The sequence below is a fragment of the Schistocerca cancellata genome, chromosome 12 (assembly GCF_023864275.1).
Source record: "Schistocerca cancellata isolate TAMUIC-IGC-003103 chromosome 12, iqSchCanc2.1, whole genome shotgun sequence".
Taxonomy (NCBI): domain Eukaryota; kingdom Metazoa; phylum Arthropoda; class Insecta; order Orthoptera; family Acrididae; genus Schistocerca; species Schistocerca cancellata.
Genome location: NC_064637.1, coordinates 144,841,084 through 144,868,083, shown reverse-complemented (window position 1 = coordinate 144,868,083; position 27,000 = coordinate 144,841,084). Strand labels below are relative to the sequence as shown.

The 27,000-nt window shown below is 42.8% G+C and overlaps 1 protein-coding gene across 2 annotated transcripts in view; it reads left to right on the top strand.

Moving 5' to 3' along the window:
* The window catches only part of LOC126109806 (F-box/LRR-repeat protein fbxl-1-like), a 68,449-nt gene that overhangs the window by 33,318 nt on the left and 8,131 nt on the right, over nucleotides 1–27,000 (top strand). For both annotated transcript variants that reach the window (XR_007523734.1, XM_049914867.1), the window contains exons 5-7: nucleotides 12,009–12,194; nucleotides 17,853–18,032; nucleotides 21,717–21,941. Coding sequence is in view for 1 of the 2 variants with exons in the window: in XM_049914867.1 (XP_049770824.1) it covers nucleotides 12,009–12,194; nucleotides 17,853–18,032; nucleotides 21,717–21,941 (591 nt within the window). In the remaining variant the exon portion in view is untranslated. The remainder of the gene's footprint in view (nucleotides 1–12,008; nucleotides 12,195–17,852; nucleotides 18,033–21,716; nucleotides 21,942–27,000) is intronic.

The window sequence follows — 27,000 nt, the reverse complement described above, 5'->3', positions numbered from 1 at the left end:
GAGACATTTGTGGTACAAAGAAAATGAAGTGACATTTGTACCAACAGATCCAGCCAGAAGATGCTCGAGAGTGTATAATCAATTTCAGGCCCATGCAAAAGAGAAGACTGACATTTGCCAAGTACTTCATGAGGATGGTTGACAAGACATTGACCAAGAAGGTAGGGGACACAATGTGTTAGACAGGGAACAACTGGATGAAAGAAGTCAGGGAGCACTGTTAAACAACTGGAGTATCTATAAACAGCAGTGCAGGATAGGTCCGACCATAGGTACACACTGAATGGTCATAGTATTGATACCAGAATCAAAATTAGGACAAGTCGATCACGATCCTTAAGGATTAAAACTAACGAAATTAATAAATACCTCTACTTTAACAAGTTTGTTTGTGTGTGCATCCTCCACAGCAAGCCCTGGAATATTTGTTTTGTAAATGAAAATTGTCTTTTCTTACTGCACTGTATTTTATTTTCCCAGATGTGTTTTACCTTTTTTTTACTTTAAGACATCTTCAGTGGGATCTAGAATGACACAGTTTTGTTTTGATATGTGATTTTGTAGATTATGAAATAGTTCGCATCTCATTTTTTATTTAAAATAAATGATTACTTACAGTTCTTCACGTTTTTGATTGGCATCAGTGTTTCCCCTCATCTGGTCACATGCTGGACCTCCAGGAGGTAAGTACTGCAAGTAATCACTCATTCACATAAAAAACAAGAAGTGAATTGTTTTATCACCCACAAATAACAAATATCAATACAAAACTGTATCATTCCAGATCCCTTTGAAGATGCCTTAAAGTAGAAAAGGTGAAATACGTCTAGGGAAGCAAGAGAAGGTGGTTTTTATTTACAAAATCGATACTTTAAATGCAAGAATGTTAATAGTAATACTGGCTCATGTCCTTTGCTACTATACAGTACAGTGTGACAGATTTCAGGCAGGGAATAATAATTCACCCTTAAATACATACACTCCTGGAAATGGAAAAAAGAACACATTGACACCGGTGTGTCAGACCCACCATACTTGCTCCGGACACTGCGAGAGGGCTGTACAAGCAATGATCACACGCACGGCGCAGCGGACACACCAGGAACCGCGGTGTTGGCCGTCGAATGGCGCTAGCTGCGCAGCATTTGTGCACCGCCGCCGTCAGTGTCAGCCAATTTGCCGTGGCATACGGAGCTCCATCGCAGTCTTTAACACTGGTAGCATGCCGCGACAGTGTGGACGTGAACCGTATGTGCAGTTGACGGACTTTGAGCGAGGGCGTATAGTGGGCATGCGGGAGGCCAGGTGGACGTACCGCCGAATTGCTCAACACGTGGGGCGTGAGGTCTCCACAGTACATCGATGTTGTCGCCAGTGGTCGGGGGAAGATGCACGTGCCCGTCGACCTGGGACCGGACCGCAGCGACGCACGGATGCACGCCAAGACCGTAGGATCCTACGCAGTGCCGTAGGGGACCGCACCTCCACTTCCCAGCAAATTAGAGACACTGTTGCTCCTGGGGTATCGGCGAGGACCATTCGCAACCATCTCCATGAAGCTGGGCTACGGTCCCGCACACTGTTAGGCCATCTTCCACTCACGCCCCAACATCGTGCAGCCCGCCTCCAGTGGTGTCGCGACAGGCGTGAATGGAGGGACGAATGGAGACGTGTCGTCTTCAGCGATGAGAGTCGCTTCGGCCTTGGTGCCAATGATGGTCGTATGCGTGTTTGGTGCCGTGCAGGTGAGCGCCACAATCAGGACTGCATACGACCGAGGCACACAGGGCCAACACCCGGCATCATGGTGTGGGGAGCGATCTCCTACACTGGCCGTACACCACTGGTGATCGTCGAGGGGACACTGAATAGTGCACGGTACATCCAAACCGTCATCGAACCCATCGTTCTACCATTCCTAGACTGGCAAGGGAACTTGCTGTTCCAACAGGACAATGCACGTCCGCATGTATCCCGTGCCACCCAACGTGCTCTAGAAGGTGTAAGTCAACTACCCTGGCCAGCAAGATCTCCGGATCTGTCCCCCATTGAGCATGTTTGGGACTGGATGAAGCGTTGTCTCACGCGGTCTGCACGTCCAGCACGAACGCTGGTCCAACTGAGGCGCCAGGTGGAAATGGCATGGCAAGCCGTTCCACAGGACTACATCCAGCATCTCTACGATCGTCTCCATGGGAGAATAGCAGCCTGCATTGCTGCGAAAGGTGGATATACACTGTACTAGTGCCGACATTGTGCATGCTCTGTTGCCTGTGTCTATGTGCCTGTGGTTCTGTCAGTGTGATCATGTGATGTATCTGACCCCAGGAATGTGTCAATAAAGTTTCCCCTTCCTGGGACAATGAATTCACGGTGTTCTTATTTCAATTTCCAGGAGTGTATTTATTTCACCAAAATCACTATATTCTGAAATTAGCAAGGTATTAATTTACTGTATTTTGTCAGCTGAGCAAGCCCCAACTGAATTGCAGCAGTCAGTTGGCATGTCAAGTGTAGTGACTGTATTATAGGAAATGCTGCCACCACATCCAGTTCTCTCACACAATTTCTCCAGTGCTAGTACGGGCATTTCCCAGCGTGCAGATCATTTTCTTTGTATTGCCCATTAACGAATGCATAGCAGTCAGCCTCACACCTGTTTTGTGTTTTTTGGTAACATGCCAGTGCAGGATTATTCAAAAAGAAGGAGCAGAATTCTAGAATTCACCCCCTCACAAATTACAGGATGTAGAAATGCAACTCAGACACTCCTAAACTGAGAAAAGTAGGAAGTTTTGAAGAGTCCACATAGGAGTTCAATCAACACTGCAGTGATAATAGTTTTGTGTGCTGCGGTTAGCAAAATCAGTCTGTTGTTAATATGGAATATGCATTTATGAATGGGATTGATGGTTGTGTCTGCATATGGGGAGGTGTGAGTCGTCGTCATACATCAGATCAAAATATAGTTTGTATCCATATGAATTACAAAAGGAGCTGCAAGAAATGAACCTAAATACCACCTGCATCGTGAGCCATGCAGATTGCTGTTATTCCATGCATTGTATCCTAATGACCACACCAAAGGTTACAAATTTTGTGCTGCTATTCTAGAGGATTTGGAAGAAGACACATTTCCAAACAAATAATTGTTTTAGATAAATCCACTTTCAATGTCTCCGGTATAGTTAATCAACACAATGTTAGATTTTGCGTGAGTGAAATCCTATTGTAATTACTCCACACAAAGGACTCACACCAAAGATTATCATCATCTTCTGTGTAATATCTGAAAACAAAGTTTATGGCCAACCCATATTTTTTTCTGAAAACACATCACAGGAATGTTACATCCATATGGTCTAGATAACAGCTTGGTTCCCCAACCAAGTGATTTTCACATAACATCAGCTATGTGCAAGATGTGTGACTTCTCAAACAACATCTGACATTACTGACTCACACCATTCCTGAATGCTGGATTGGAGGAGGATCAGATGACCAGTTTCATCACTGGTGGTCATTCAGGTCAATGGACCTAATGCCCTGTGATTTTTACCTGTGGAGGGCCCCTGAAAGACCAATGTTTTTGTCCCAAGTATGCCTGCTGCTCTTTAAGGTGTAAGATGTCAAATTGTCAAAGCAGTGAGTTCAATAACCAGAGACGGCCAATTTGCGTGTGACAAAAAACGAGATGCCTTTCTGATATTTGTCATGTAATATATGGTGCTCACCTTGGGTGCATAACTGTGTGAAACTTCAAATCTTAACCTTTCTCTGTTCAGGGGCATTGGAATTATGCTTCTGCCATTTGCAGCTTGTGAGAAACAAATTTTTGAAATCTATTCCTTCTTGAATAACCATGTTTCTGTGTGCGTTGTCCACACAGATGTTTAGTACAGAGACTAGCGAACCCGACAGTACCTTGCAGTTGATAAATTTGGGAACTGGATATGTGTTCTGATCTCTCTCTCTCTCTCTCTCTCTCTCTCTCTCTCTCTCTCTCTCTCCCCCCCCCCCCCCTCCATCCCCTCTCCACCTCCTCCCCCCTCACTCTCTGTATGCCCAGTTCCTCCTTCCCAACCCCCTATTTCTTTCTTTCTGAACTAGAACCTTCTTTATAGCCAATGAAAACTTGATTTGGAATTGAAATCATCTGTGACAATGGTAGCTTCAGTGACAGTATTTTACAGTATTTGAATCTGCAAATGAGTAGGATTACGAAGTTTCCTTTGATAAAGATTTTGTAGCAGTATTCTGATCATAAGGCAATAAGGAAGATCAGTTTGGATTCCGTAGAAATGTTGGAACACGTGAGGCAATACTGACCTTACGACTTATCTTAGAAGGAAGATTAAGGAAAGGCAAACCTATGTTTCTAGCATTTGTAGACTTAGAGAAAGCTTTTCACAATGTTGACTGGAATACTCTATTTCAAATTCTAAAGGTGGCAGGGGTAAAATACAGGGAGCGAAAGGATATTTACAATTTGTACAGAAACCAGATGGCAGTGTTAAGAGTCGAGGGGCATGAAAGGGAAGCAGTGGTTGGGAAGGGAGTAAGACAGTTATTCAATCTGTATATTGAGCAAGCAATAAAGGAAACAAAAGAAAAATTCGGAGTAGGTATTAAAATCCATGGAAAAGAAATAAAAACTTTGAGGTTCGCCGATGACATTGTAATTCTGTCAGAGACAGCAAAGGACTTGGAAAAGCAGTTGAACGGAATGGACAGTGTCTTGAAAGGAGGGTTTAAGATGAACATCAACAAAAGCAAAATGAGGATAATGGAATGTAGTCGAATTAAGTCGGGTGATGCTGAGGGCATTAGATTAGGAAATGAGACACTTAAAGTAGTAAAAGGGGTTTGCTATTTGGGGAGCAAAATAATTGATGATGGTCGAAGTAGAGAGGATATAAAATGTAGACTGGCAATGGCAAGGAAAGCGTTTCTCAAGAAGAGAAATTTGTTAACATAGAGTATAGATTTAAGTGTCAGGAAGTCGTTTCTGAAAGTATTTGCATGGAGTGTAGCCATGTATGGAAGTGAAACATGGACGATAACTAGTTTGGACAAGAAGAGAATAGAAGCTTTTGAAATGTGGTGCTACAGAAGAATGCTGAAGATAAGGTGGGTAGATCACGTAACTAATGAGGAGGTATTGAATAGGATTGGGGAGAAGAGAAGTTTGTGGCACAACTTGACTAGAAGAAGGGATCGGTTGGTAGGGCATGTCTTGAGGCATCAAGGGATCACAAATTTAGCATTGGAGGGCAGTGTGGAGGGTAAAAATCGTAGAGGGAGACCAAGAGATGAATACACTAAGCAGATTCAGAAGGATGTAGGTTGCAGTAGGTACTGGGAGATGAAGGAGCTTGCACAGGATAGATTAGCATGGAGAGCTGCATCAAACCAGTCTCAGGACTGAAGACCACCACAACAACAACAACAACAAGGCAATAAGCCAACAGACAGCTTTCACATTTCCTGTTAAAACTGACTGTGATGAAGAAAACAAAGCAGCACATAGTACCAAGCGAGGTGGCCCAGTGGTTATCACACTGGACTCACGTTTGGGAGGGCGACGGTTCAAACCCGCATCCGGCCATCCTGATTTAGGTTTTTTGTAATTTCTCTAAATCACCTGAGATAAATACTGGAATGATTCCTTCAAAAGAACACAGCTGACTTCCTTCCCTAATCCAGTGGGACTGATGACCTCACTGTTTGGTACCTCCCACCAAATCAACCAAGCAACCAAAATATCTCAAACTACACATCCAATCAAAAAAAGTTATAATTCCAATTTGTTTGTCTCGCAGAGAGACATCCATCGATACCACACTCAACCCCCAATGCACGGTTGGCCAGGGAAACTTTGAAATATTTAATGGGAACCCCTGTTTTTTATTGCAGATTACAATTCTACAGCAAAATCTACATCAGATCAAATTCTTGTCGGGTCTTTAGCTGGATCAAACTGTTATCTACAAACACTAGTCCTGTGGTCCACTTGGCTGCGATCATCAGGTGAAGAAAGCTAAGCTGCTCTCGCCGATAACTGATTCAAACCATGAATGACGGAACCTTTATAAGCTGCATATAAAGGTGATGTCATTCACAGTTTGAATCAGTTATCAGTGAGAGCGGCTTAGCTTTTCTCACCATATGATGATTGCCAAGTGGATCACTGAAATATTGTGTACAGATGACTGTTTGGTCCAGCTGAAGACCTGAGAAGAATTTGATCTGTTAATATAAGGGGTGTTCAAAAAGATACAAGCCAGAGGTAGAATTACAGAAACCAGTACCTGTATGTTAGAAGCATTGACCCTGGCTCCTGAGACACTTGTCCTACTGTGACACAAGGCAGTGAATGGCTGTCTCATAAAATTCACGGGGCTACGATGTTAACCAGTTCCGCATGTATAGCTAGACATCATCATCTAGGGTGAATCGGTTGCCCCTCAGAGCCTTTTTAAGGGGACCAAATGTAATCACAGGGAGAGAGGTCCGGGCTGTATGGAGGGTGGCTGAGAACCTCCCATTTGAATTTCTGCAGGAGTTCCACAACTGTGTTGGCCAAATGAGGCTTTGTGTTGTCGTGGAGCAGGATCACCCCATGGGTGAGACTGCCTGGTCGTTTTGATTCGATCGCTTGGTGAAGGGTGGTCAAGGCTCATGAGTAACGCTGGGCATTCACTGTTGTCCTGTGCTGCAGGAAGTCAATCAGACGGGGGCCATCTTGGTCAAAGAAGAATGTCAGAATAACCTTTCCTGCACTCGTGTGGACAGCGACATCCAGCTGTATGTGCGGAACTGGCTAACAACACAGTCCCAGGAATTTTATGAGGCAGCCATTCACTGCCTTGTGTCACAGTGGGACAAGTGTCTCAACAGCCAGGGTCAATACTTCTAACGTACAGGTACTGGTTTCTGTAATTATGCCTCCGGCTCGTTTCTTTTGGAACACTCCATATATGCCGGGGAAATCTACGTAGTCAAAATCTACACCAGATGGCGCTGTAATGAGGAACAGAAATGGCTACCCAGTCGTGATTTATGACATGGTACTCAGTGGCCCTCGAGTATCCTGTGGCATGTGGGACCCACCTCCATGCTGCGAGGGTAGGACGGGCCAGTATTTCGTAACTTCTAATTGTAAACCCCATTTGCAATGTTGTATTCCTCCGACATATCGAACAGGGGACTACTCGACACACCACTGTCACTGTGTAGCGAACTACGATGTATCGTAACTGGGCAGTACACCCACAGGAGCTCACGTACTGCGTAGACATAGAACACACAGTGACTGTAAACATTACGATACTTTTACAGTGTTTATTGCCTGCACACCTCCCTATCGTCCGGGGAACAGACATGCAAGTGGATGATGACAGAAGAAAAAACTTAAATAATCCTGATTTATGGAAAATGTAGGAGAAATGTCGAGGCTGCTGTTTCCTCGTATGCCGAGCGTTTTCCAGAGAGAGCTCGCTCTCATTCGTTCCTTTACAAGGCTGTGAATGCCTTTATGTCTGACAGCAGCATACAAACTGGCAAAAGGGATCAAAGCAAACATGTTACAGGAGAAGCTAATTAAATAGCTGTACTAGCAGCAGTGCACTACAGTCTATGGATCAGCATCTGGCAGTTACAATGTGGTTCCGATATGTCCGTAGGCAGTACTGTCGCAATATTGCATTGTCATAAGTATCATCCATATCACTTGTCATTGCATCAAGGACCTCATGGCAGTGATTTCCACAATCAGGTAGTGTTTACATCAACAAATGCAAATGACCCCTATGTTCTTTGCTGAGGTACTATTTTCTGATGAGTCTACATTCACAAACTATGGTAGCATTAACCGGCGTAACATGCATTACTGGAATGTGTCCCTACTGACAGTCCCCACTGATTTCGATAAGGTGACCATAAATGTCCTCGGCCAGTTAACGATGTGGTATCATGGAGAACAAACTCATTGGCCTGTATTTTATCGATGGCACGGTGACTGGACGCAAATATCGAACATTTTTTGGAACACGAACTACCGATACTAATGCAGGTTGTTTGCCTGTACATTCAACATCATCTGTGGTTGCAGCATGATGGCTACCCAGCGCATTATGCCATTGAAGTAAGGAGAGATCAGACTGTGTTTACACTGGTCAGTTTATCAGCAGAGGTGGCCCTATTAACTGGCTCACTAGCTCACGGTTTGTTTCTGTGGGAATGTTTAAAAGATAAGATGTGCTAACAGGTGTCAACAGGCCATGAAAACGCGGTTGACCACATCAGAAACATCTGTGCTGACATTCCTGCAGATATGCTTTCATCGTTGTACAGGGAAAAGCAGATCACTAAGTATATTGAAGATGGTGGTACTACGTTTGAACACTTTAACTGGAAAAGTAGAGTATCGTTCACCTCAAGCCCCACCCACAGTGGCGCGTCGAGTAGTTCTCTGTTGGAGGAATACAATGTTGTTAATGGGGTTTCCAGTCACAAGTTAGGAAATACTGGCCTGTCCTACCCTTGCAGCATGGAAGTGTGGGACCACGTGCCACTGGGTATTCAAGGGCCATCGAGTAACGTACTGTAAATTATGATTGTGTAGCCATTTCTGTTCCTCCAATTACAGCACCGTCTGTGACAAAATGCAGAAAATGCTTAAGAGAAAACGTATGTAAATCTTGTTGTAGAGTATTAATAGAGAGAGAGAGAGAGAGAGAGAGAGAGAGAGAGAGAGAGAGAGAGAGAAAAGAAGAATCAGGAGACAAATAAATTGGAATTATAACTTTTTGCAATACAATGTGTAACTTTTGAGATATTTTAATGTCTTCAGTTAAAATGAACACCCTGTATATATAGTTTCTCCCATATATATTCTTTCTCCTTTATATATAAAAAGGAGAAGAATATATATTGCAGAAACAATGTGTCTAGTGGTTTAAATGAACTTTTATCATAGTTAAAATTAAGTGCAAAGAAAAACAATAATGCACATTTTGACAGCACAGCACTTTTCTTTCTCGAAAACCTGTAGGGTTAAAATTTTTGCAGCCTATGTCAGTCCAAACATTTATTAGAGAATCCTGTAAAAATCTGAAGTAAATTGGTCACGAACTTTTTGAGATTTTTGTTAACAGCTTTAAATGATGACTTGTCTTTTTATAGTAGCATAGATTTTTATTTTCACAATGAGTATATAGTGCCTATGTACTTCAAATACCTTTTAAAAAGGGTACTTTACAAAAAAAAAAAAAAAAAACAACTTTTTTTTTTAACTTTTTGTTCTCTGAGAGAAAGCAACCGACAAGTGACAGCACAGACTCGTTACGTATCACATGGGCACAGTAAATATTGAATACACACTTTGCAAAGGCAAAAAAGTATTGTTCATGTATGATGCCTTAGTAGTAGTATTAAAAGCCGAGCAGTGCAAACACTATTTCGTAATGAACGGAATTTTCTAATAGCCTATCTGGGGCCTGACTCGCACCATTTGTCTAATGTATAGAGATAGAATTTGTTAATTATGGGTGTACTTTTGACAAAAATAAATGCATTCATCTGATGAAATTATATTTTTCTGGGGACATATGAGTCTGGCTCAGTTTTATCTTTGATCAGGATAGAAGCTGAAGTAATGAATTAAAATTTGCGCCACAGCCAGTACCCGAACCTGGGTCTCCCGCTTAGAAGGCAGGTGTGCTAACCACTATACTGTCATAGCATTGTGACTACCAGAGTTGCACAGACTACCGTATTCCAATTCCCTCCCTAACCCAAACTTTAATTCCTGCCTCCAGCCCAAAGGGGACAATGGGCTGAAAGTGGGATTGCAGTTTGTATTACAGAGGAAACTGGAGTAGGGTAGTGCGCGCAGCTGTGGTAACCAAAGTGCTACTGTGTTATAGTGGTTAGCTCACCTGCCTATTATGCAGGAGACCCAGGTTCGAGTCCTGGCCGTGGCACAAATTTTAATTCATTACTTCAGCTTCTATCCTTATTGGAGAGAAACATCAGATCGGTAGGTTACCTACAACTCGGGTACGGGCAGGATTTCCCCATTATGTACAAAGCTGGGGTGCTATTCCAGTGCCGGAGAGTCTCGGCAATACTGGCAACCTGAGCAGGGGGAAATGGGCTGAAGATGTGAATTAAAGTTTGTCTCAGGGAGGGCACCGGACAAGGGTAGTCTGTGCAGCTGTCGTAGTGACGATGCTATGGCAATGTACCGTATTTACTCGAATCTAAGCCGCACTTTTTTTCCGGTTTTCGTAATCCAAAAAACCGCCTGCGGCTTAGAATCGAGTGCAAAGCAAGCGGAAGTTATGAAAAATGTTGGTACGTGCCGCCACAACTAACTTCTGCCGTTGAATATATGTAGCGCGACAGAGGCATGCTTTGTAGGCACAAAGATAAATACTGGCGCCAAAACCTCTGCGTCAGTAAATAAATTAAAAAAAAAGTGGAAGACGAGTTTTTTTTTTCTCCGCCGCGAGTTTCGACCACTGCATTTTCGTACATTATCCGACGAAGTAAATACAAATTCCGTATTGTTCATCTTCGAATGTAGCACAATTTCAGTGTACTACGAAAATCTGACTGGCAAGACTGTTTGGGATGTTTGTCAATATGGCCAACTCTACGTTCTGAATTTTTTCCTATCTGTGAGAAGAGATGGTTGCTAATAGGAACCTGATGAAATTTGAATCACATACAGTATTCTCTTCACCATAAGAATAATACGAATATAAACATTTTGCCATGTATTCTTTTGTGTTTGCTGCTATCTCATTTAAATCCTGTCTGCCTAATAAACTACGAAACTAAAGTGAGACAACAGCAAACACGGAAGAATATACGTATCGTGTCATGTTTATATTCGTATTATTCTTATGCCTAATAATGATACAGTCTGAAATGAAGCACGGCAAGTGACTAGATTTTTAAATCTAAGATGACTCTAATTTCTGTGCAGAATTTGATGTAATAAAGAAGCGGCCGCAAAGATTTTCAAACGGAGAAAAATTTTCGCCGAACTCTCGTTCAGAACATCATCTGTCATACGCAGTCTATTATTTGATTCTTGTTGATCATTATCAAAGAAAGCAGCAGTGTAAGTAACAACAAATAGCAGTCTCTTGCCATTGTTTCGCTAATGAGACGATTCCTCTCTTTTTTTTTTTTAATTGTACGCGGCGGTAGCGCGCACAAAAGCAAGCCGTGCCGTGAGCCGCGACAGGCCGTAAACACGCACTATCAGAATGCGACAAACAATGCATGACACAGTGCAGTAATGCATTTTCAGCTTAAGAGTGACGCAAACACCTATAACAAAGAAAACGGCACTTATCAGATCAAAGCAAAATAAGCAATCGATTCAAACCAGACGAAGCACGTGAAAAAGGAAGGGTACCCGTATAAATACGGACGGAGCGCCTGACGCATAGCAATGGCTACGTGGTAAAGCTTAACTGCTAAGCTTACGACTCGAACCAAACTACTGTAGCTGTATTGTCATTCATTCGACCTAAATTGTGTCTCATATTACAATGGACCAACTTTGTTTCGATTTGGAGGTGTGGCCTAAAACTTTTCTCTCCCCTTGAATTTCGAGTCTCAAATTTCAGGTGCGGCTTAGATTCGGGAATTTTTTTTTTTCCTTAATTTCGAGTCTCATTTTTCAGGTGCGGCTTAGATTCGAGTGCGGCTTAGATTCGAGTAAATACGGTAGTCATTAGCACATCTACCTAATAAGCAGAAGACCCGGGTTCAAGTCTAAGGCTGTGGCACAAATTTTAACTCGTGCTTCAATTTCTGTCCTTATTGAAAAAAATGGATGTGAAGGTAATAGTAATGACATTGCATATTCCATTGGTAATTGACGTAGTAATGGCAGGGTAAGAACCGTCAATTTGTAGTTAGAATAGAAGGTACTGTGTTTCTTTGGACTTCTGAAATGTGATAAATAATTTTCATGTCGTTAACAGGTGTGTTCTACCATTGCTGACAGTCTGTGCCGACAGCTTGGAATGTCTGCAACTTTACGGTTATGACATACTCCGCGACGATGCGAGGGAGGCTTTTACTGCTCTGGGAAGACTGAAGAACTTGAAGGTACTTAAGATGGCGATCATCAAACCGGCACCACCCGGCACAGCCGCTCTGGCGTTTACGTAAGTTACCTGGTGAACACGCAAAATTTTTGTGAATGTATAGTCTGTTAGGATTAGAGATAATTAAAATTACTGAGGTTTCCAGCTCATTAAACTGGTTTTAATGGCACAGAGTTTCAGCCAATTGTCCTCCAGCCATCGCTAAGTAGTAGCTACTCACTCTTGTGTGGTTTACAGCACATTTTGTCGGGTTACATTTATCAGAATTTGTTGTACACTGAGGTTGTAAAGGTCACGGGATACCTCTCAATATTGCGTCAGATCTCCTTTTGCCCGGCATAGTGCGGCAGCTTAAGATGGCGTGCACTTGAAAAGTCATTGCGAGTTCCCTGTAGAAATACTGAGCCACGGTGCCTCTATAACAGTCTTTAAGTACAAAAATTTGAGGAGCATTTCCAGGCGATATGTCGAGACTACGTGATATACACTCCTGGAAATTGAAATAAGAACACCGTGAATTCATTGTCCCAGGAAGGGGAAACTTTATTGACACATTCCTGGGGTCAGATACATCACATGATCACACTGACAGAACCACAGGCACATAGACACAGGCAACAGAGCATGCACAATGTCGGCACTAGTACAGTGTATATCCATCTTTCGCAGCAATGCAGGCTGCTATTCTCCCATGGAGACGATCGTAGAGATGCTGGATGTAGTCCTGTGGAACGGCTTGCCATGCCATTTCCACCTGGCGCCTCAGTTGGACCAGCGTTCGTGCTGGACGTGCAGACCGCGTGAGACGACTCTTCATCCAGTCCCAAACATGCTCAATGGGGGACAGATCCGGAGATCTTGCTGGCCAGGGTAGTTGACTTACACCTTCTAGAGCACGTTGGGTGGCACGGGATACATGCGGACGTGCATTGTCCTGTTGGAACAGCAAGTTCCCTTGCCGGTCTAGGAATGGTAGAACGATGGGTTCGATGACGGTTTGGATGTACCGTGCACTATTCAGTGTCCCCTCGACGATCACCAGTGGTGTACGGCCAGTGTAGGAGATCGCTCCCCACACCATGATGCCGGGTGTTGGCCCTGTGTGCCTCGGTCGTATGCAGTCCTGATTGTGGCGCTCACCTGCACGGCGCCAAACACGCATACGACCATCATTGGCACCAAGGCAGAAGCGACTCTCATCGCTGAAGACGACACGTCTCCATTCGTCCCTCCATTCACGCCTGTCGCGACACCACTGGAGGCGGGCTGCACGATGTTGGGGTGTGAGAGGAAGACAGCCTAACGGTGTGCGGGACCGTAGCCCAGCTTCATGGAGACGGTTGCGAATGGTCCTCGCCGATACCCCAGGAGCAACAGTGTCCCTAATTTGCTGGGAAGTGGCGGTGCGGTCCCCTACGGCACTGCGTAGGATCCTACGGTCTTGGCGTGCATCCGTGCGTCGCTGCGGTCCGGTCCCAGGTCGACGGGCACGTGCACCTTCCGCCGACCACTGGCGACAACATCGATGTACTGTGGAGACCTCACGCCCCACGTGTTGAGCAATTCGGCGGTACGTCCACCCGGCCTCCCGCATGCCCACTATACGCCCTCGCTCAAAGTCCATCAACTGCACATACGGTTCACGTCCACGCTGTCGCGGCATGCTACCAGTGTTAAAGACTGCGATGGAGCTTCGTATGCCACGGCAAACTGGCTGACACTGACGGCGGCGGTGCACAAATGCTGAGCAGCTAGCGCCATTCGACGGCCAACAAGGCGGTTCCTGGTGTGTCCGCTGTGCTGTGCATGTGATCATTGCTTGTACAGCCCTCTCGCAGTGTCCGGAGCAAGTATGGTGGGTCTGACACACCGGTGTCAATGTGTTCTTTTTTCCATTTCCAGGAGTGTAGTTTGTGTGGAGTGAGGGACAATGATGTGGTGTCATTGGGATCAACGTGGCTCAGTTTCGTTGTTGGAGTATGAAAATTTTCAGGACCATATAGAAGTAGTGCCACTTGTTGGTGATGGATACTGTGTTGTCCTTGACTATATTTTCTGGATATGGGTCACAGTCGAGCTGCGAACGACCACTGATAGTGTGACATTGTCACAAGTTTCAAGTATAATGCAGGTGGTACCAAATACACTGCAGTTGTGTCCACTGAAGTTCAGTTTGCACAGTATGATAACGGCAGATACAGAATTGATAGTCTTGGTGAATGTGGGTAGTGACCTATCAAGTGAGACGATGAGTGCTGTGGAGCTGTTGGAATCCACTAAAGGGATGAATATGTTGTACATTTTCTGCGTGGTAATATAGCGAGCGTAAGAGAATAGGTCGAGCTTGTGTAGTCCTGAGGTGTGTGGATAACTTTGGTACAGATGAGGTCTGCCTGCCAGGAAATTCGACTTTGACATCCTGCAGGATGACGATTTAGGTATGTCGAGGGGAGACTTTAGTCCCACACAGACTGTCAGTGCATCTACATTACATGAAAAGGTGATTCATTCTGTGGAAAAAGACAGAACAATGGTCAAAGCTACACTGCGATGATTCAGACTTTTTTAAATTCTGGTGGACCATTGCCAGCAACAACAGATATGCAACATATGATAAAAACGGGTAGTGTATAAAAATGTTGCGATGCAGTATTTTGTGCACAAAGTGACATCTTGATTATGTGCCATAAATGTTCGCTGGGATTCATGTCAGGCAATCTGAGTGGCTAAATCATTTGCTCGAATTGTCCAGAATGTTCTCCAAACCAATCACGAGCAATTGTGGCCTGCCGACACGGCGCATTGTTATCCGTAAAAAATTCATTGTTGCTTGGGTACATGAAGTCTGTGAACAGCTGCAAATGGTCTCAAAGTAGCCGAACATAACCATTTCCAGTCAATGATCTGTTCATTTGGTCCATAGGCACAAGTCAATTCCAGCAAAAACAGCCCACATCATTACGGAGCCACCCTCACCTCGCAAAGTGCGTTGTTGACAACGTGGGTCCACGGCTTGGGAGGGGGGGGGGGGTCTACACCATACTTGATCCCTACCATCAGCTCTTACTGACAGAAACTGGGACTTATTTGACCAGCCCACGGTTTTCCAGTCCAACTGATGCAGGCACGAGCCCAGGAGAGGCACTATAGGCGATGTCGTGATGTTAGCTGAGGCACTCGTGTAGGTCGTCTGCTGCCGTGGGGCGTTGATGCCGAGTTTTGCCACACCCTCATAACTGATACATTCATCGTATGTTACACATTGATTTCTACAGTTATTTCACACAGTGTCGGTTGTCTGTTAGCACTGACAACTCTGGGCAGAAGGCGCTGCCTTCCGTCTTGAAGTGAAGGCAGACAGCCATTGTGTTGCCTCAGGTAAGAGGCAATGCCTGAAATTTGGTATGCTTGGCACACTCTTGACACTGTGTATATAGGAATATTGAATTCCCTGACAATTTCCAAAGTGGAATGTCCCATGCATCTAGCTCTAACTGCTATTTCACTTTCAAAGTTTTGTGGCGGCATTCGTAGCGACAAAAACTTCGCTGTAGAAACGGCTTACGAAGTCACCGCCACACTTTTAATAGCGGGCCGACTGGTCCGCTGGAACAGTGAACAGAAAGATGAAAACCCAAACACTCTGATTAAATGAAAGTCGGTACTTATCTTTATTAACGAAGATACAGAAACACAGTAGTGAACTCCGTGTCTACAGAAATCTGTCTAGTTCGAGTCGGAGCGGCTAGGTCAGCGTCGGCTGACGACAGACAACTACTCTGCTGCGATGAACACACAACTGACTAGCAAGTACACAAATCGGTGGCGAGTATACAACTGAGCGGCGAATACAGAACTGTCCTAGCGCTCGCGACTCCAGCGCTTAAGAAGCCAGAAGCCAGCGGTGGCGCGCGCAGACTTGCGGTGATTTCTTGTATCGCTGGTGCTGCTTATGCGGACGGCGTCCAGACTTTGATGCTGCCAACCTTTTGGCAGCGGGCTCGGTTGGCATTACTGGCTAGGATATAACACAAAGTATGTTAACTCGCATCATGCAGCCATAATGATGTCAGAAACGTTATCACACGAATCACCTGAGTACTCCAACTTTGCACTGCCCTTTTATACCTCGTGCACACAATACTACCGCCATCTGTATACGTGCGTACCACTTTCCTGAGACTTGCAACCTCAGTGTAGTCCACGCACAAACGATGTACTTTACAAAACCGTCTTTCGAACAATACTTGAGTGTTGCCCTTCAGTCTGGGACCAGTACCAAACAGGATTGATAGAGGAAATAGAAAATATCCAAAGAAGAGCAGCATGTTTTGTTGCATATTTGTTTAGTGAGTGTGAAAGTGCCACAAATGTGCTCAGCCATCTTCATTGGCAGACACTGCAAAAGAGCTGTTCCCCAGTGTTGCTTCCTGTTAAAGTTCTGAGAATGTACATTCCTAAAATAGCCTTGTGAAAATACTGTGAAGGTAAAAGGAAGAGATTTGCACTCACACAGTCTTGCCAAGAATTATTCTTCACGTGAATCGTTTGCGACTGGTACAGGAAGGAGGGGAAATCACAGTGGTACACCAAGTACCCTCCTCCACACACTGTAAAGTGGCTTTTGGTGTATAGATCAAGATTGAAATGAAAATGAAGCAGTTGAAAATGCACCATTGTTGAGCTACTTCCGTAAACACAAGCAATCAACAGTGAGTGTGTGGAAGTGTGTGTTTGAACTAACTTGCCCCATGTAATACCAGTTATGTTAGAGAGTGCAATTACTGTTTAAATTAACTGAAACTGAAGATTTCAGCTGAACAGTCAGATCTGTGCACACTTCAAATTCCTATCCATGGGTACTTCCATTAGACACGAATTTTCTGTGATATTTACTGGGTAAAGCCTGACTATTAAGTTGACTACACTAATAATACTGCAACCCGTTAATTTATTAAGATAATAACCTGTACTGGAGAAGCAGTACTGCTATAAGATAGTGGACAGATGGTACTGGGAGTTGCGGTGTTGTTAATCATGAGTTTCAAACGCTACAAGTTTTGATTCTTGCAAACGTAAAGAAGCGTGAATTAACTTTTTAAAATAAAAGTACAACTGCAGTTTATTCATACAACCTGCATTTACTGGACAGACACACACACACACACACACACACACACACACACACACACACACACACACACACACACACACTTCCGCATGCTCTTCTCTGATTGGCTGCCATTTTGTGGCCCTGTCATCACAGTGGCACATTTGTGACCTATGGTTATGTGGAAACTCTGCTTAATTTGATGTTGTGTACCCTACTCTAATTTTGTTGTTGTGTCCTCTCCTCCCCCTTTCCTGTATAATGATCATCTCGAAATCTGACTGTTGGTTATCTGTCAAATATATCTAAAACCAGTCAAAACCTGGCAAACTATCATGTTTTTGGTCCAATTCACAAAAACACAGTTTGCATGTGTTCCGACAATAATTCTACGTGGTCCAAACTGAATAGCGTGTCATGTCCTAAATTCTCCCACAACAGGTGCTTTAGAGTGGCACTCTATTAGTGCGTCAGTCATCAAAATTTATTATCAGGGTGTGCTCTCACCTTGTTAGCAGATCCTGTAAAATTATTCTTTTTAATTTTTTCTATTGTGAAGAAAAATAATCTGCCACAATATGACCTGTCTGCTTGCTTATGTTTTTAAGGGACGGTGGACTGCCAAAACTGAGGCTTCTGGACCTACGAGGAGGCTACGGTCTGGACGACAACACAGTAATTGCCATCAGCCGCGGGTGCCCCGCTTTGCGGGAACTCATTGTCAGAGGTTGTCATTTGCTATCTGATGCCGCCTTCTCTCAGATCTACCATCTGGAACAGCTTGAAATGTAAGGAATGTTGCTGGCTTTGCAGTGCTATGTAGGCAAAGTAACTGAGTAATCGAATCGTAAATCATGAAGTGGTGAACAGTAGTTTTATTTTTATATACATGGTGAGTCACCTAACATTACTGCTGGAAAACCCCCCAAACCACAAAAATCAATTCCTCAGACTGAAAGTGAGGAGAGGGGCTGTTGTAATTGGTTAATACAAACCATTGAGAAATGCACGGAAGTCCGATTTTCTACATGTACTTATAATTTTTTTAACGGAAACCTGTTATTATTTTTAGCACAACTGGAAATAGAAACAAATGCTTAATCAATGCCATTTGTTACATTGTAAAAGGTTAAGTACTTCCAGAGTAATTTGTTGTGTAAAGTTGACACTTGAGACCTCAGACATTCAGTTGCATGTTGTAACAAACAAGATCCGTAGGGGTATGTTTACTAAGACTGTGATGTTTACAAGTTTGGTTGTCTCTGTGTCTGCATGTAACGCTTGCTGAATCAGTCCTTGTACTCAGAATAACTGTAGTACACTGTGTTACCGGACGTCTGTGATAGTGTACTGTACACGAGTAAGAACAGAAGTACGTACAGTAGGAATGTGAGAAGGTTGAAAGTAGAACAGTGTGCACAATGTTGTAAGAACTGTCAAAATGGTTTACTCTAACACTGAAAAGGCAGAGATGATACTCAATTATAGCAAATGTAGACAAAATGCAGTTGCAGCCTGCAAGTTATATGCAGAAAGGTACCCGGACAGAGATCATCCAATGTGCCGCACATTTGAAAACATCTACAAACAATTGTATGGTCATAAAATGCAAACCCATCATAGGAGAAGCAGGTGCAGTTGGTGTATTAGTTGCTGTTGCCGTGAACCCACACAAGTTCACGTGACATCGCTAGAGACAGTGTAATTAGTCAAAGTAGTGTAATTTGCGTACTTCATTGTCACAAATTTCACCTGTATCATGTGTCGTTGCATTAGCAATTGCATGGAGATGACTTTAATAATTGAGTGAATTTCTGTCAATGGGGGTGCAGTGAATTTACAAAACATGCATTACGGGTCCGTGAATAATGCTTGCTGGCTTTGACAGGTAGAGCGACAGTGACTGTGGAATGTAAATGTATGGTGCGGAGTAATTGGTGACCATCTCATTGGTCCTTGCTTACGTTAAGGCACCCAAACAGCTGCAAAATACATCCAAGTTTCTACAAAATGATCTGCCAACACTGCTAGAAAATGTCCCACTGGAAACATGTAGATGTATGTAGTATCAACATGATGGCGCTCCTGCACATTCTGCAGTGAACATTAGGCTGACCCTTGACAGAACGTTCGATGGGCATTTCATAGTACATAGGGGACAGATAAATTGGCCAGCCAGTTCTCCTGATCTTACACATTTAGACTTCTTTCTGTAGGTTTCATTAAAAGAATACACATACCGTGATGTGCCTACAACCCCAGAGGATATGAAACATTGTATTGAGGCAGCCTGTGGCAACATTATACCAGATGTACTGCGTCATGTAAGATATTCATTACGCGGTAGGTTGCAAATGTGTGCAGCAAATAATGGGCACCGCTTTGAACATTTTTTGGCCTGAAATGTAAGGACACACTCTTTTACATTCCGTAACTGAAAACAAAATACAAATTTGTAAGTATAACTTAATTCTCATGTTAATGTACATTTTATTCTAACAAATCAGTGCCATACAGTATTCTTCAGAGAAAAAGTCTAATAGAAATGTTAGCATGTGGACATAACATGCTGTTCAAGTCCCTTCTGTACCTACGTTACATCACTGTTCTTTTTGTATCCCTAATTACTTCGTTTCTCTCTGGTACACGGGATTAAATTGCTGAGGAGTTACTCAAGCGTCAGCTTTACATTACAAATTGCTCTGGATGTAATTAACATTTTACAATGTAAGAAACGACATTGATTAAGTATTTGTTTCTATTTTCAGTCGTGCTAAAAATAATAACAGGCTTCCATTTAAAAAACATGAGTATGTATTGAAAATCATACTTCCATCTATTTCTCAGTGGTCTGTATTAACCAGTTACACCAGCCCCTCTCCTCACTTTTGGACTGTAGATTGGTTATTCCATGTTTGTGGTGGTTTGGGAGGTGTTTCCAGTGGCAATTTTACGTGACTCAACTTGAATACTTGTGTCTCCGCATCTTCTCCTAAACTGCTGAAGCGATTCCCACTAAACTTGGTACACATACCATGTACAGTCTGGAAAGAATCACTCTGGGGGGCAAGAACACCCGCTTATCGAAGGGTTGGGGGTTGGAGTAAAAAGTCAGTGTAGCCCACGACATGAGAATATCCCTTCTCTAGTCATTCAGTATTTGAGAATGAGAGCATTCATGTAAGTTAAAACCTTTATGAAACTTTTTCTCTTTGAGAACCCTACAAAATGATGCAATAAAAAAGGTTTATCACATACTGCTTTTCGCTGTTCATGCAGTAGAACTGCCGTGTAAAGCACTTACTATGAACTGTATTTGTGACACATTTTGCAGACTGTATTCACATGTACTACTGAATGTACCAAAAAAATTACATCATTGTATGACACGTAGTTTAGGATACATGAAATCATAAACACTTACATGTGTGAAAAGCTACCACATCATAAATGACATTTTAATTTATTACTTCTTTACTTCTGACTCTGTTCACTACACATTTTGCAGACGGTACCGACGTATGCTGCAGAATGTACCTACAAAGACATACGATTGTGTGACTCTTCGTTCAGGAGATATGATGTCATAAACACTGAGACACGTGAAAATGAAACTGCTGGACAAAATTCGCTAGACGTAGAGGTCGGTCACCAAGTGCAAGTCTTACTGAGTGCGACGCCACGTTGGGCGACTTGTGTGTCGACAGTGGGGATGAAATGATGATGACAGCACAACACCCAGGCCCTGAGGGGAGAAAATCTCCCACCCCAGCCGGGGATCGAACCCGGGCCCCCAGTGCATGGCATTCCAATGCGCTGACCATTCAGCAAATGGGGCGGATGTTGCTAACAGGTCAATTATGCTTTCGCAACCACTTACGCTTCAAGTGGGCTCGTGAACTAATTGTTCAAAGTAATTTTCTGAGAAAGCATTCAGTGCAATTTCGGATGACATTTTATGCCTGCTGCTGGCTTTAAACGTATAATTTTTCCAGCGTACCAAGGGTATATTAAAGTCACCACTGACTATAATTGTATGAGGGGGTACCTATTTGAGATGAGACTCAAGTTTTCTTTGAACTGTTCAGCAACTATATCTTCTGAGACGGGGGGTCAGTAAAACTGTAAGGGCTGAAGCGGGAATATTCCACAACAAATTCCTCATTTCTGCAACTGAAAGTGGCAGGGGAGAGAAACGTGTTGTATTGCTTATTAAGCGTTCCTCGTAATATCTCTGTCAGCTCCACAACCCACAACCAACCCCCCCCCCCCTCCGCCCCCCCAAAAAAAATTTCAAACTCTCTATTAGATAGAAGTTTTTATAACACTTATACTTGTAGCTGTTCATGATTTTTTAAATTTACATCAAAGATGCTCTGTTTCTCAGTTGACAACTGGAAGTAACGTTAATTACATTTTTCTCTACCAATTTGTTCTCAGATAAGTGAAAGCACACTTGTGATTTGTTCCAGACTGGACGTATCACGCTGCAGAGGTCTCGACGGAGCCCTGGTCCCCTACCTCGCTGGGTTACCACGACTTCACACATTGCTTATGGAAAATATGGATTTTCCAAAGTTGCAACCAGGTCTGAGCAGTATCCTCGAAATGTCCAGTTTGCGATGCCTGAAACTCGACCATTCCCTTGTTACTGGAGTGCCATTTGATAAGTTTCCAGGAAAGCTTGTCGGTCTCAGGTAAGGAAAGATCTACACTACGTGATCACTGTGCAATTCACACTTAAGTGTTTGGCAGAGGATTCATAGATCATTATCATGATTCCTGTTACATTCCACTCTCAAATAGAGTGTGGGGAAAATCAACATATTAATCTCTTCCTGTAAGCTCTGAATTCTTCTATTTTATCACAGTCATTTCTCCCTATGTAGGTAGGAGTCAATAAAATACACTGTGAGAAAAAGTGTAGTATATTGTTTTAGAGGTTTCCAGTTCACTCAGAATTTATTGTTGCAACAGTACATATGGAGTACATGAACTGATTACAAGCGGTGTTGAGGCATCAGGCATTGACCTGTGCTGAAATACCCATATTGGTATGTAGTGTAGCCTCTAAGGGCTGGCAATGCAGGTGCTGATGTTGGCATCTATTTGATGGTACAGATGGCGAAATCTGTCCTGGGATATGTTATGCCGTGTCTGCATGACCTGTTCACGTAGTTTTGTAAGAGTTGTTGTTCAACAAGTTGCACAAGTCACTTCTCGACCCATCGTATCCCACACGACCCAATTGGAGACAAGTCCGGAGATCGTACTGGCCAGGGAAGTTGCTGCACATCTTGCAGAGCACCTTGAGTTTCACAGGCAGTGTGTGGACGAGCGTTATCCTGTTGGAACAACACATCGCTTTCCTGTTGCAAGAATGGTAAAAGATTTGGTCTGACATCATTCTGCACATTCTGAGTACTGGTTACCGTCCCCTCCAGAAACACCAAAGATGGACGAGAGCTGTACCTTATCACACTCCAGACCATAAGACATGGAGTGAGGACAGTGTGTCTCAGATGACTGCGCTGTACAGGACGGTCATAGGGTGGTCGGCTTTCGGGTTCCACCGAATAGGCCGGGAGTCCACTACACACAGGAGGCAGCTACACGGGTAGCTGGTGCTGTGCTGCATGGACCGGGCGGTTTTTTAGGTCAGAGGGTCTTGGGAAAACGCAAAAAGAGCTACAGTCACAGAGGGTCAGGCCCAACACAGGAAGATCGTAGATACAGGAACCATCGGTATAACAGTTGTAAATTGTCATAACTGTGTTGGAAAAGTACCAGAGCTCCAAGCACTAATGTAAAGCACTGATACTCAAATTGTTATAGGCACTGAAAGCTGGCTAAGGCTGTAGAAAAGTTCAGCCAAAATTTTTGCAAAGAATTCTTACAAACGGATAGGCTAACACAGATGGCAGTAGCGTGTTTGTTGCTGTTAGAAGTAGTGTATCTTGTTGCAAAATTGAAGTAGATAGTTCCTGTGAGTTAGTATGGGCAGAGGTCATTGTTGGCAACTGGAATAAAATAATAATTGGATAATTTTACTGACCTCCCAATTCAAATGATGCAATTGCTGAAAGGTTCAAAGAAAACTTGAGTTTGATTTCAAACATGTAGTAACTCATACAATTATAGTTGGTCATGACCTTAATTTATCCTTGATATGTTGCCAAAAATACATGTTTAATTCTGGAGGTACGCATAAAACATCATCCGAAATCGTACTAAACGCATTCTCTGAAAATTATTTCGAGCAGTCAGTTCGTGAGCCCATGTGAATAGTAAATAGTTGTGAAAACACACTTGATCTCTTAGCAACAAATGATCCTGAGTTAATAACGAGCATCAAAATGGATACAGGGATTAGTGAACACAGGGTTGTTATAGCAAGACTGAATATTGCAACCCCTGAATTCTACAAAAATAAACAAAAAATATACCTATTCAAAAAAGCAGATAAAAATTCACTTGACAACTTCCTGAGACAAAATCTTCATGCCTTCCAAGTTAACAAGTGTAGACTAAATGTGGCTCGAATTCAAAGAAATAGTATTGGCAGCAGTTGAGAGATTTATACTAAATAAATTAAGAAATGACATATCTGATCCTTGGTATACAAAACGAGTCAGAGCATTGTTGCAGAAACATTGAAAAAAACATCCCAAATTTAAACAGACACAAAATCTGCAAGGTTGGCGATCTTTTACAGAAGCTTTAAATTGAGCACAGACTTCAATGCGAGATGGTTATAATAGTTTTCACAATGAAACTGTATCTCAAAACCTGGCAGAAAATTTAAAGAGATTCTGGTTGTATATGAAGTATGCTAGCAGCAAGACACAGTCAATGGCTTCTACGTGTGATAGCAGTGGAGATAATATCGAAGACAGTGCTGCCAAAGCAGAGTTACTAAACACAGCCTTCCAAAATGTGTTCACAAAAGAAGATGAAGTAAATATTCCAGAATTCAAATCAAGAACAGCTGCCAACATGAGTAATGCAGAAGTAGATATCATCAGAGTTGATCAGAGTTGTGAAGCAACTTAAATCACTGAATAAAAGGACGTCTTCAGTTCCAGACTGTACACCAATTAGGTTCCTTTCAGAGTATGCTGATACAATAGCTCCATACTTAACAGTCATATACAACCGTTTGCTCAACTAAAGATCTGTACCCAAAGCCTGGAAAGTTGCACAGGTCACACCAATACTCAAGAACGGTAGTAGGAATAATCCACTGAATTACAGGTCCATATCATTAACATCGATAAGCAGCGGGATTTTGGAACATATATTGTGTTCGAACATTATGAATTACCTCAACACACAGTCAACATGGATTTAGAAAACATTGTTCTTGTGAAACACAACTAATTCTTCACTCGCATGAAGTTTTGAGTGCTGTTGACAAAGGATTTCAAATTGATTCCATATTTCTGGATTTCCAGAAGGCTTTTGACAATGTACCACACCAGTGGCTTGTAGTGAAATTGTATACTTATGAAATACCTTCTCACTTATGTGACTGCATTCATGATTTCCTGTCAGAGAGGTCATATTTCATAGTAATGGACAGATAGTCATCAAGTAAAACAGAAGTGATTTCTTGTGTTCCCCAAGATAGTGTTATAGGCCCTTTGCTGTTCCTTATTCATATAAACGACTTGGGAGACAATCTGAGCAGCCATCTTAGGGTGTTTGCAGATGACGTTGTCGTTTATCGACTTGTAAAGTCATCAGAAGATCAAAACAAATTGCAAAATGATTTAGAAAAGATATCTGTATGGTGCAAAAATTGGCAGTTGACCCTAAGTAATGAGAAATATGAGGTCATCCACATGAGTGCTAAAAAGAATCCATTAAACTTCAGTTACACAATAAATCAGTCAAATCTAAAGGCTGTAAATTTAACTAAATACCTATGAATTACAAATACGAACGACTTAAATTGGAAGGAACACACAGTAAATGTTGTGAGGAAGGCTAACCAAAGACAGCATTTTATTGTCAGGACACTTAGAAAACGTAACAAATCTACAAAGGAGACTGCCTACAATACGCTTGTCTGTCCTCTTTTAGAATACTGTTGCATGGTGAGGGTTCCTTACCAGACAGAACTGTATATAGAATACACCGAAAAAGTTCAAAGAAGGGCAGCACGTTTTGTATTGTCGCAAAATAGGGGAGAGTGTGTCACTGAAATGATACAGGATCTTGGATGGACATCACTAAAACAAAGGTGTTTTTCACTACGGAGTAATCTTCTCACAAAATTCCAGTCATAAACTTTCTCCTCCGAATGCGAAAATATTTTGTTGATGCCGACCTACATAGGGGAAATGATCACCATGATAAAATAAGGGAAATAAGAGCTCATACGGAAATGTAGGTGTTCATTCTTTCCGCACGTTATACGAGATTGGAATAATAGAGAATTGTGAAGGTGGTTCGATGAACCCTCTGCCAGGCACTTACATGTGATTTGCAGAGTATCCTTGTAGATGTAGATGTGCTCACCAGGTCTATGTTGCATGCAGGCAGAACCTGCATTCATTGCTGAAGATTATGGTGTACCATTCCACCTTCCAAGTGATCCTCTAATGGCACCAGTCGAGCAGTGCACGTTGGTGCTGTGGCACGAGTGGAAGATGAGCTAGAGATGTGTGTGCCAGTAGTCCCACCGCTAACAAAGAGTTCACACACTTCGTGTTGACACATCTTGGCTCACAAGCCCTCTTACCTTTGTGTGGTAGCTGTACAATCTGCCACTGCTGCCCTTATAATATGATGATTCTGGGTTGTGTCTGTGCTGCGTGGATGCCCAGAAGTTCGTCTAAGAGTGCAAGAGCATTCACGTGACCACTGATACCAGCATTGTTGCACAACTCATGCAGCATGTCCAACTTGGGCAGAAATTCTCCAAAAAGATCATTCTGCCACCTGGAAGGCCACAATTTGACCCTCTTCAAATTTGCCCAGTTGGCTGTAGGAAGTACGAGAGTGTGTCTGTGGCATGGTTGCTGATTGCTTCACACATTTGCAACACGCTGAGCCTTCTGGCTGTGAGCATTCCCTATTAAAGGGTAGACACAGATGGCACTGTGGTAGCTATGTCAGTGGTGGACAGTGGACAGTGTTGAAACCATTATCAGTACATCTACTATCCCACATATGACATATGCCATCATCGGGTCAAAATCGATCATCTTTCCGTGTGTACTAATTTTTTTCCAGCAGTGTATTTCGGCATTCGAAGAAGAAAGTTGACAATTATAATTTCATGAAGAGACCTTGCCACAGCAAAAAAATACCTCTGTTTCAATGACTGCCAGCCCAACTGGTTTCTTGTACCCATTGACAAGTGTGAGCAATGATTTGAATGTCTTTATGTAAGGACAGTTACGTGCTGCGAGTCTTTCATGGCAGTATAATGGAATAAAATGTTTTCTCCTTTCAAGCTGTGTCACTTGAGGTCTGAATCATGTGATGGATCATTGCCAAGTGTCAATAAACAGTCCTGATGAAAATTGGTATAGAGGGGGCAAAATAATGGAATGCATATTGTTTTGCTTCTGCCCAATTTCAAAATGTAATTTGGCATATTATGTTTGGAGGGAATCATTATTTGAAATGATGATATGTAAAAGATGTTTCCCGTATAAAATTTGGTGTATATTAATGGATTTGAAAATTGTATAATCAAGTTTTGCAGTAACTTGAAATTTTGCAAAATAGCTCACCACCATCGAT